This window comes from Phyllopteryx taeniolatus, chromosome 13 (assembly GCF_024500385.1).
Source record: "Phyllopteryx taeniolatus isolate TA_2022b chromosome 13, UOR_Ptae_1.2, whole genome shotgun sequence".
Classification (NCBI taxonomy): domain Eukaryota; kingdom Metazoa; phylum Chordata; class Actinopteri; order Syngnathiformes; family Syngnathidae; genus Phyllopteryx; species Phyllopteryx taeniolatus.
The window spans coordinates 1,536,962-1,549,028 of record NC_084514.1 but is presented as its reverse complement, the minus strand read 5'-3'; the positions used below and the strand labels follow the sequence as shown (position 1 = coordinate 1,549,028).

General features: G+C 42.8%; 1 protein-coding gene across 4 annotated transcripts in view; it reads right to left on the bottom strand.

Moving 5' to 3' along the window:
• esrrb (estrogen-related receptor beta) overlaps positions 1-12,067 on the bottom strand; it is a 46,333-nt gene that overhangs the window by 15,502 nt on the left and 18,764 nt on the right. For 3 of the 4 annotated variants that reach the window (XM_061794736.1, XM_061794733.1, XM_061794735.1), the window contains 3 exons: positions 8,007-8,132; positions 1,252-1,362; positions 732-893 (listed from right to left, as the gene is read on the bottom strand). In XM_061794736.1, the coding sequence (XP_061650720.1) occupies positions 732-893; positions 1,252-1,362; positions 8,007-8,132 (399 nt within the window). The remainder of the gene's footprint in view (positions 1-731; positions 894-1,251; positions 1,363-8,006; positions 8,133-12,067) is intronic. The other variant, XM_061794734.1, reaches the window with a different exon arrangement.

Below are 12,067 nucleotides of genomic sequence, written 5' to 3'. Positions count from 1 at the left end.
GTACCAGTGTTTGTGCGAGAAAGGACAGACAGACAGAAGAGGTTTTGAAAGTGAGAGAGAGGTGCACATTCATTAGTCTTTTGCCCCTTCTCGAACACCGCTGTGATGTTATAGAGTTATGGGGGCCAAGCTAAAGATCAAGGAGAATCTGCGTGGCTGGCAAAAAAAAAAAATTTGTTTTTGTCAAAATCATAGCAAACCTCTTACAGGAAGCAAAATCTCTGCTGACGTGAGGTGCGCTGTGTCCTTAATTCGACAGCCTCTTATAACCTAACACCTCGTCTATGGGAATGTCTATGGGCCGAAGAGGAAACACGATTATGCCCATCAATAATTCAACGAGTGTGTGTGCCTGTGCTGAGTGTGCGTTCATGTGGGCATACGCGTGTCTGCGTGTGATATGATGTGTTGTTTGAGTGGGCAAGACCCCAACTTTACTCTATATCTCCCTTGTGATTACAACATGCAATGGCAGCAGGTCAATGCGTTCCCCTCTCCATTCAATGTCGGGATTTTAGATGCACTCAATTGATTTGTTTCTTGCACAGCTATGTCCATTTCACACACCCTCCACGCCACACGCCCTGTGGCGTTGTGAGCTTCTCTCATTAATTATCTGTGTGAGTGTGTGGGCACATTATATTCGTATAGCATGAAACAGAGGATAGGAAAGAGAATAGGAAAAATCAGGCAGAGCAAAGTGGTTAAAATAGCAGAACAGGAGATTATACCTGGGATGTGCTTGGCCCAGCCAATGATGACAACCAGCTCACGGTCAGCCAGGTCGCACAGCGTGGTGAGGGCCTTTATGTCGCTCTCCGGCATGGTGGGGTCAGGCATGGCGTAGATCTTCTCTGGCTCTGCCACCAACAAGTGAGATACTATCTTTGTGACTGAGGGTAGAGGAGAAAAGGAGGGCAGACAAAACAAAATAGGTGTTAAATGCGTTATCATTAAATAAGCTCCATGAGCTGAAACACATCCTTGTGAGGAATTGTGTACGCAGTCAAATGAAGGTTTACAAATCTCTTTTGAAACAAAACAGAAAATATGGGGCACTATTGTCCTTGAGCTCATGAATAATACCGGCCCACATTTCTGACCAATAAACTCAGACCTGCTCGAACAACGGACAGAGAGGGGAATGTTATTTAGCCTCAAATTTTGCTTAACCTTTACCTGATTGCTGGCCTGGCACAGGAGGGGCGACGGAGAAGGGAGACAAGGGGCTAGTGACGGGGCAGTACTCACGAGGCTTTTTGGTAGGAGGGGGGAGCGCCAAGCCCAAGTATGGGTTGTTTTCAGTGTCCAACCTCCTCTTGTACTTCTGTCTGCCCCCTCGAACTCGATCCAAGCGAACCCCTATGGAGGACAAATTGAGAAGACCACAAAATAGACACAATCAGCATCAAGCACATTCGCAGAAAAGTTTGGCAAAATATAAATTGAAACTGGTATGTTACAGATTACACTGGGCAGGTTTAAGTACGTGTAAACCACTACTCTGAGGGATGGTTGGGGCTCCAGCTTTGAAAAAAACCCCATAAAATGACTGCATGGGGCTGTAAAAGTGTGCGTGTGTTTAAGCATGCATGTCAGTAGGTGTGTGGATATGTCAGAGGAAAGCCTGTGTTCCCATATGTGGTCCATGCCTGGCTGGTCTACTGTGACACAGCTGAGCCCAGAGCAGGTCTAAACATATGAATATTTAACGCAGGGTCAATGATCTCACAGACTGGCCCTCTAATTATTTAGCTTTCGGATGAGACGTTCTGCATACTAATTGGCTCTTTACTTGTTTGTGCATGAGCGAGAGCTCTGGCGTGTGTGGTCCTTAAGATCCAGTAAAAGAAACGTGACCAGCCGACGAGTCAATACACTGTCCCCCCACACACAGTGAAAAAAACATCCGCTGTCATACTCCCCACAGATAACTAGGTATTGCTTCCTCGTAAAAGACCCTTATTTCACCCCTCTTTCAGTGGAGCAGCAACAGAGCCTTATCACCCCCAACCACACCTAGGGGTCCGGGTTCCACACCGATACTGTAAATGTCAAGCCGGCCTCATCATAACATGAGTTATTTATTGTCTCATTATTTGATAAGAATGTTTCTATTTGGATGTATTTTCTATTCTATTCATTTTCACCATAGTTAAAGTACTTAATCTACGTTGTTCTATTTATTTGATATGACCAGCCAGATATTCACTTATTCAATGCAAATGTATGCAAACCTTTATCCTGCATCCCCATATTTGTACCAGGCTGTCACTGCTTCCACCCAGCCTAAACATCCCTGATATCTTAATCCTGTCAAGAGGGAAAATCCCTTCAATTTACCTCCTATGCATAAAGCAACCTCCAAACAAATTTAATACTAAAGGGTGGATGAGAAGAGGCTCAATGAAATGCGTGTGGTGGGGGGGGAAGAGTTAATTTGTCAGCCGGCTACGTCCTCCGAACGAACAACACCGCGAGCCGGAGCACTTCCTTGATGATTTCATCACTTTATAACACGAAGGACAGTGTCAAACCTGGCCATTGTGTGGCCACTGCAAATGAGCCTAATACAATTTGCCCATCAGCAAATGCTATTGGAGAAGATGAGTTTGGATGAGTCCCATGCATGGCGATTGGCTCTCACACACTCTATGTATGAAATGGAAAATCAGAAGTGCCATTTACCAAAAAGGGATTCAAGGGTGGATTTATGCAAAATATATTCTTGATTTTTTTTGCACTTATATTGCCGTGGCTGACAGCTACCCCACATGGGTGGAGTCGTAAAGTGTATTGTCATCCAACTGTAAAATAGAGATTTCTTCCACTTATATAAATTATTTGATTCCCTAGGAACACAAATCTGATTAGGATTGTCTTTCAATTTCCTGACACTGACAACCCACTAACCTAATTACCCCCAATTCCCAACAGAGACTCATCCTTCCCAGCAAGACACAGGGAATAATCTGATGGCAACTATACCTGCACTTTACATGCACACTCACTGACAGCTTTCACTTAACAACCATCAAGTCAAGAAATACTAATGATTTTTTTTAAAGCATGTAATCTCTTACTGTGTCCTTGGAATCGTTCAAACAAACAAAACAAAAACAAAAAAATCTATCTATCTATCTATCTATCTACCCACTTGCCGCTGTTTATTACAGCCAATGCCACAGCCATGGAAAATTCCTCTCATGGTCCAATGTGATGTCACCACTTTCTACAGTTTCTTGCGGCTCACCCGATGAACCCGACCGCTGCCAGGTGGCCGCACTCCCGTTCCCTATGATCCTTTCGACCAGTTGAGTCACGTGGCTGTGTGAGCCGGTGTAACGCCTGCATTTGAAGGTAGCCGGGTGCCTCTTTTAATTAGAGCAGTCTTGGTCATAATTAACAGATGCTGACAGGAATTAAAACTTGGCACGATCCAGCCTCATTTTACTGTCCAAGAGGGCCAGAGACGGACGGGCACCGGAGAGGAGAAGGGCCATTAAGAGCAGCTAGAACTGACTCATTCACTCCCACTGCCAGGCACTATGGACAGAACATTACAGGGGCCTTTGTGAGGGTTATACTGTATGTCCCCTTGGTGGCCCTCAGCTGTAAGTGGTCTGACTCTGCTGAGCTCTCTCCACAGTAAACAGTAGGTGTGTTATAAATGTGCGAAGGGATTTAACTGCCACCTCATCTAAAGTCATCTCACTCTTTTATGGCCCGCCTCACAGCACGGCGAGGCTAGCAGAGGTTGAGCGCGGGTATCATCTCTTCAAAGCGGGGTGCTGGGGGAGAGGGCTTTTGGCCAAGGCGGCTGGCATTTGTGCACGGATTAGCACAGGCCTTAGGGTGGGGGCTGGGGCCAGCTGACCTGCGGCTCCTCTTTCTCTCCAAAAACAATAATAATCCCCTTCCAAGCACACTCCTACAAAAGAGCCTGTCTTCACTCACTTTGTACGGCCAACCATGATAGGGGCCCTTATTTTGAGGCTCTCACCTGTTCTGTGTCTCTCTCCCTGGGGAAAGTGTCAGGATGTCTGGGATGGTTGGCAATGCCAAGGGGGGCTTAGGCAGACCCTATTTTAGCTGGGAAAATCAGAAGGCCACATGGCAAGGCATGGTGAACCTCGCCTTTCAAGGAAGCCGCCCTGCTAAACTGCCGTCAGCACTATTTCCAAAGGCCCCCGTTGCCAGTGGTGCGTGCTCGTCAGTGTGTTGCAGCATTTTTAATCACGAGCAGTGATGAGAGAAGGAAGCACACTGACCCTTCCACATATTCAAACCCAAGGGTCTGCCACACTGACACCCTTGTCACGTAGTCCATTTACAGGTTAGCTAGACGTTCCCGGGTGAGTTGACATCCCTGGCCCTACTGCTGACTGAAAATACTAAATGGTACTTCAATTACACATTACACTAACACAACAGCAGTAAAACTGAGTTATTGTACATTAATAGGTCAGTGCACTCATAACTAGAAATTACTATTACAACCACTCAAGATTTTTTATTTATGCCTCTGATGAACTTGTCTCGTCAACGACACTCAGTTATGTCGAGTACATTAAACATTTTAATGCATAGAACTAGTTCAATTTTTCATCAATTCGGAACAATGATGTTACTTTATGTACTTTCAATATTTGTATTGGCTCATGAAAGCATTTTTAAGATTTTAGTGCTGAAATTTCTGCCTCTCAGTAACAGTGATGTCACCCATTCACTTTTGTGATTATTTGTGCCCTTATAGACCTTTATCATGTAAAACTATACATGTGCCTTGATTGTACTGTGGCTATTTCATATGCAACTGTGTAGTATTAAACGTATCTGTGTTGGGTTACACACCAGCAGAGACACTTTAATTGACCATTTCTGCTCTTTTGTGTGCGACCGAGTAAGTATCGGATTTGTGTGTGTGAGTAAGCGAGAGGGAGAGGAAGTTGGTGCAAAGAGCAACTGTCACTGAGCGATGTCAACGTAATCTCTCAATAGTATCTTGTCTTCTCCCTTGCTCTAAGCTCTGACCCGTTTCAATTGATCAGAGGAAAAACCTGTTGCCTCTTAACATTTGATTTTTCTATTGATCACTTCCTCCTTTATACAGTGGGAGTGAAAGTACAGCGACTCAACACAGGCTCTGAGCAGCTGATGAAAACCACTTTCTTTTCCACCATGTGCGGCCAGAGGTGGGTAAAGTAGCCAAAAATTGTACTCAAGTAGGAGTTCCATTACTCTGAATGAAAATGACTCATGTAAAAGTAAAAGGTAGTCCTCCAAATAATGACTTGAGTAAAAGTGTTTTCAGAGAAGGAACTCCTCAAGTACTGAGTAACTGGTGAGTAACTTTTGAACGTCAAATAAGCAAAAATAGAAAAATGGGAATTTACAAATGTAGATATTGCCAAAAAATATCACTTTAGCTAAAACAACAAAATATTTTAAAAACGAATCTAAGGCAAATTGAGCCACAAGAAATGGTCTTCAATTAACTTTCTTTGTTCCCACTCATGAAACAAATAGCACAATAGGCCCACCAGGCAGACACTGCACAGCAAACTGCAACATGTTTTTTCAAGTTACAAGTTTCGTTCCTGTAGTCTGAAATGTGGACATTTTTTTTTAGGCAGTTAATGACAGATGACATAGCTGTTCTTTTTCGTAGTCTGTAAGGCAAACAGATTGAATGTGAGGCCAAAGGTATTCTGCCTCTTCTATGTGTTGCACATCATTGTTTCTGCCATGCTTCAATAAACTAGTCACATTGAAAATGTCACTTTTGCGGAGACTTGGTGTGCAGTCCTGTGATTGCCTAGCTCCGTTTGATTGGCGAAATGGAGTCAAATGTCGCTAGTGGTAACATCGGATTGGTGAAACAGTCATGTGACAGCACCCGAGGCAGACGTCTCTTGGACAGGCCCCTCCCCAAAAAACAAGAGCTCACAAGAGCAATTACAGATAGATACAAATGAAAGTCACAAGTCCAATGTAGTCCAACGTAACAGAGTAAAAATGGTGGTTTTACTTAACCTTTCCTTAATACAAGTGCAAAGTACAATTTATCGATGAGTTACTGAATTAAATGTACCAGCGGAAACGTAGTGCATTCCTACCCACCTCTGTGTGCGGCACACTGTCATCTGTACTACCTTAGACACGGCATGAACCAAACCTTTTAACAGTTGTGAGAACAAGCTTAAGTTTATCTGATGTCATTATTTTTTATTGTTTTTGTTTTTCTTCCTTAGAGGGTCATGGGGCAGTGCTGCACCTTTGTTGGAGCAGTAAAGTTATAATTAGGTGATTTTCCATTGGCACACAATGTGACCTTTCTGCCGTAATGAAAGTAAGTGGCAACCACAGTCACATGAGTGGTAGCTGTTTCCACACTCGGGCCTGAGCATGGCGTTGAGCTGGCGGCTTCATAGAGCTTACGATGGACGCTGACCACGTGTCTCTATTTCCATTTCGTTTCGGTGACACTTTTAAATGGCCTACCTTAAAGCAAGCCTTATGTATTTTTAAAAAATATATATGCGACATCTCTTTGCTAATGATGACAATGACGTAATGCTTTTCATTGAGATCTGAGACAATAATCAATGGAGTATGATGACAGATGTAAATGTTTCATTTGTATTCTAAGATTGCGCTGAATGCAAAGAAGCGTTCATTTGAACCTCTGGCATCGCCGAAGTCTGCATATTTGAGTTTTACACTCTTTTTACTCTGACTTGACACTGGTCATTCATCTATAGCCATGACTACATATTTTTGTAGTCTCATACTCTCCAAGATGATATATTGGCATCAATTTTTCATCAGATAGTAATGCGATTACTCTGTCTTTCTGGCACTAAGGCTTTATCTGGCTGCATGCAGTCCAGGGGATTCGGTTTCTGTGCAGAGATCCATATAGGTTACGACTCTGGCTTCAGGTGGCGGCTGGATATATATGCATCTATAAATCCCTCTCTTCGGTGAATAATGGGAGGCATAATGTCAGAATATATACAGTGCAAGTTTGCCAGAGAACGTAAAAGTAGGCAATTTTATGCAGAATTGTATCTGTAAGGGCCTCTATCTGGCAGACTATTTAAGCTACTGAATAACCATGAGGGACAATCTTACTTTAAAAAGTGCCTCCTGAACTATTTACTCATCAACATTTTAGAAAAATAAAGTCATGTGGCAAAAACACCTAATGACAATTTGAAATGTTACTCCCACAGGAGAATTGAATACATATAACACCCCACACTGGCACTTCAATCCAAAGCCACTCATTATATACATATTATTATGTACTTTATTGTTATATGTTTTTTTTTTTTTTTTTATGAGCAGCCAAACAATAAAAAGGGAGGCACAGAAAGAGCACATCCACCACTAATGCACTGGAGTGAGGGACAGGAGATACTATTGGTGCTTTTTCGACAGAATGCCACAATTGGGAGTCTCGTGGGGATTCTAGGGGTTAGGGAGAGGGAAAAACCCAGCAGGACTGTTCCATCCAAAACATGTTTTAATTGTCAAGGAATTCTTGTGTGGCATCCACAGGAGGAGACCTGAGGTGTTCGGAAAACATTTAGGGGATCGATAAGCCAGGGAGAGCTGAAACGGTGCCGAGTGAGGGCATTTTACATATGGAATACTGTTACATTTCTATGACTCAGAAGGTGGAATGACGCAATTCAGCATATTTCTTGTTCCCAGCTAAACAGACCATTATTTACTGCCGTGTCGCTGGCACAAGGAAACCGCTGTCTTGGCCACCCGGTGGTTTGCATTTGTGGGTAGAAAGAACTGTCTAGCTTACAGAATTTCAGAGCCACCATGGAAAACGTATCTGTACACCATGTGTTTAGGGCTACAAAATGTTCCCATCATCACTTGAATAAATGGTGGAATGCATGTATGTCATATTTTCAAAGGTAAAAGGCTAAACAGTGCACAGTTTTTATATGGATGGGTGCAAGAGGAAATAAAAATGCTCTTACTCTTCTTACCTTCTTTCAGCATCCCCACTTTGAGGCATTTCATGAAGCGACAAGCCTGACATGATTTGCGTCTCCGTTTTGTGATCTCACACTCATTTGTGGCAGGACAGCTGTATTCAATATTGCCTAAGAAAAGGAAGAAACAAGATGAATTCATCAAGATAAATTGGATTTTGAATGAAGCATAAAAGAAATGGTTAATTGATCAATGCAAGACATCCTTTCTGCATTTTCCGATTTTGTTATTAAAACATTGTGCTATTGGCTCAGATGAACTCCAGAAAAAAAATATCCTTTTCACTGCTGGGACTCACACCTGAGTGGTAAAGACTTGGGCTGGAGGGGGGTTGAGATAAAAGTACAGTGGTCCTCAACCCTGCTCCTACATTCAATTGGCCTTGTTAATTCTGTGCAGGCCCCAGGCGCAGGCCATGTCCCCCTGTGCTCAGAGGGGCCTGCCACTGCTTCAATGGCATGCCAGAGAACCAAACATGCTGCCCCTGACCACTACATCATATTCCTGTCGAGCCAAACCTGTTCTTAGCACAATTGCCAATGTTCACTATTTACATATAGGACAGGCAAGAGACCTTATGCATTATTCAATTCCAGGATGGCGCTATGAAAAAGATTTTCATTGCTCCATAATAAAAAAAAATAAATAAAAAAAAAAAAAAACAGTTGATCTCAGCTCATGGACAGCAGGACATCCTTTGCCTCTGTTTAATTCCCTATATTTGACTGAATTCAAGGATTTTCAATAAAGGGTTTCAGTGTATTACAGTCCTTTGGAATTTGAATTACTCTCATTTCCACTCGGCTGACATTGGTCACACTAAACCTTTCCTTGAAGTTTTATTGTCTCTAACAAATGCCTTTACCACTGTAACAGCATGGATTTTCCAGCTTTCCCTTATTCACATCAATACACGTTTGAACATGTTATTTAAATGATTGGGATTTTATGAAAATGCAATATATTTAGTACAGTATAGATTTCTTCTTATTTTGCACAGTGAATGTGTTTAACAATTGATGCCCACCCTCACGCTGCACGCGCGCACACACACACACGCACACACACCCTCCTAGGAGCGTTGCCCCTCACTTTCCATGCAGAGAACCTGCAAGCTGTGTAATATTCCACTGGCCTTCCAACACCCGTTGACAACTTATGCAATTATGTTAACATTATTGGACAGATCAAGTCGGGGGTCCCAAGACGTTATAAATAATTAGAAATTCCTCCTTATATCTGGGTTAGAAATCATTATGCTAATTCTACTCATCTCTTTGGCATTGGGGGTAAATAAAGGTGTGAGGCAAGCGGCTGATGAGCTCTGATTGTCTTTCCTGGCTCTGTTTTCTCTGTTGTCATAGCAGAACCACTTTCAATCAGTGCTCCCCAGTGCAGGAATCAATTCTTTTTTTTTTTTTGTGTAAATCTCATAATTATTCAGCTAATCTGCCACTTTTGCCAATGATGTATACTGTTCATTATTGGAGCACTAAAAGCTCTAAAAAAAACAAGTTTGTTTCGTTTAAAATACATTGGTATTATGTCTTGAAATGACAAAATGTAATAAACACAATTCAAAGGATGCAGCACAGTCCCCCTATTGGTAACAAATTGTGAAAGCTGATTCATTGCATTTATTTGCCAGCTAATGTGGCCAAGACGGTCTATTTTCATATTCATTTCATGTCATCATCATGGAAATGCAGTCAATTGACCCTGTGCATCCCTGAGGGCATTTTAACATTCAGGTTGTTTTTTTTTTCTTTCTCCTATCCCGTCCTTCCCTTTATCAGGGTTTGAGTGAACACACACGGAAACTGCACCTGGTGGTTTACTAAAAGACCTACAGTGCTTTGATATCAACCTTCCCCCCACCCACAAAAAAAACAAAAACAAACATGTATTCACACACTCGTGCCGGAGCATACACATGTTCTGTCAAGCCCTTTGCGCATCTGCTATTCTGTCAAAGGGGGCTTCTCATAGATCAATGATGGAGACAGGCGGCTTAAGTAATTTTGAATCGCTATATCTACTTAGGAGTTTCTAAGAATCAGTGCAGAGCACAGACCCTACTTTATACACCTTAACAATTGGAACATCAGTCAATAAAGAGACTGCTCTAAAGAAAATGAAAAATTAATGTTGTGAATTGGGCGTCATGCTGGGCAACATTTTCCTCACAGTTCTGAGGACCGAGGTTCAAATCCCGGCCCCGCCTGTGTGGAGTTTGCATGTTCTCCCCGTGCCTGCGTGGGTTTTCTCCGGGTACTCCGGTTTCCTCCCACAACCCCAAAACATGCATGGTAGGTTGATTGAAGACTAAATTGTCTGTAGGTGTTAATTTGTGCATGACCTTGTTAAAACTCTGCATATCTGGAGCTGTAGAACTGTCCTGCATCATTCTCAGAATTTATATCTTGTGGCTAATTATGGTGAACATTAAAGCTTTTGTCTTTTGTTGACATTTTTCATGTATAATTTCACATCTCACATTCTTATAAGGCCGGCACGGTGGACGATTGGTTAGAGCGTCAGCCTCACAGTTCTGAGGAGTGGGGTTCAATCCCCGGCCCCGCCTGTGTGGAGTTTGCATGTTCTCCCCGTGCCTGCGTGGGTTTTCTCCGGGCACTCCGGTTTCCTCCCACATCCCAAAAACATGCATGGTAGGTTATTGGAGACTCTAAATTGCCCGTAGGTGTGAATGTGAGTGCGGATGGTTGTTTGCTTGTATGTGCCCTGCGATTGGCTGGCAACCAGTTCAGGGTGTACCCCGCCTCTTGCCCGATAATAGCTGGGATAGGCTCCAGCAGGCCCGCGACCCTAGTGAGGAGAAGTGGCTCAGAAAATGGATGGATGGATGGATGGATGGACATTCTTAAAAGTTCTATATATATTACCTTGCCCAAACTGGAAAAAGAAAATATATGAGGTCAGCTACAACTAAATTTCCATGCACTGCATCTTAAAGGTAGAATGACAGCAAAATAATGATTTGGAAGTTTTTCAAATCACTGTAAAAATGTACAATTACGCAGATGATTTTGTGGAATGGTTGTTCATTAATCCTTTCTAGAGGTGAATGAGGCAAAAACAGAATGCCGTATTTGGCTGCAACCAGAGCGGCTGTTGTTCAGTCTCATCTGGTTGGTTTGCATTCTAAAGAAGCACAATATGACGTCAGGCAATGCCTGCTGCACACCGAGGGATGTGGTCAAACGTAACTGAAAGGGATAAACGTGAAAAAATTACAGTTGCCAAGCAATTGAGCACCACAAATCTACCAACGCACTGCAACAGAAAAACTGCAACCCTGTATCGGGTTTTGAGCCCCCGCAAAAAACGTGCTAGACTGTGTATTATTTTCTATTGAACCGCAAAAAGATACTGCAATGGTCAAGGAAGAAGCCACAAAAGAGGAAACAGCAAGAATAAAGAACAGTCAGCCATTCATGAACACTAGTTCCCAAAACCCGCACACGGCGCGACAGTTCAGTCCGGTTTGGCTACGTTGCTTGGTGTGCAGCGGGCCTTAGCGCAGCCTTATTCTGCTCAGTACAACAGTGGCATCAAAGCAGGAGATCAGAACATTAAGAGAAAGATTCCCTCCTCTGATTAACATGATATTTAAAAATACGATGTGATTAATTGATTGGTTTTCGGTCAACTGCCCAAATGCCCGTCCCAAGTAGCAATTCAGTCCTTGCAACAAAGTATTACAGTACAAGATATTTGAGCATCACCAATAGAAAGGAAGTCTTCTGGCCATTCTTTGCTCATAGACCATGCACGTTTATCTGTCTTTGGCGAGGTTATGGTTTGGTTACCAATAACATTGCAGAGTGAAGGGAGAAGAAAGAGATTTCTCTCCTTCTCTTGATAAGTATCTCTCAATCTATTTTATGGCTTTTCAGGACCCGTGCCAGGACACAGAGGGGAAAGTCAGATCTTGTAAGTAAATTACAATAGAATGGCAGGTATTCCTCATCAAAATCTAAACTGACTTTTACAGGCTTACTGTCAAGGTCCATTACTTCATATC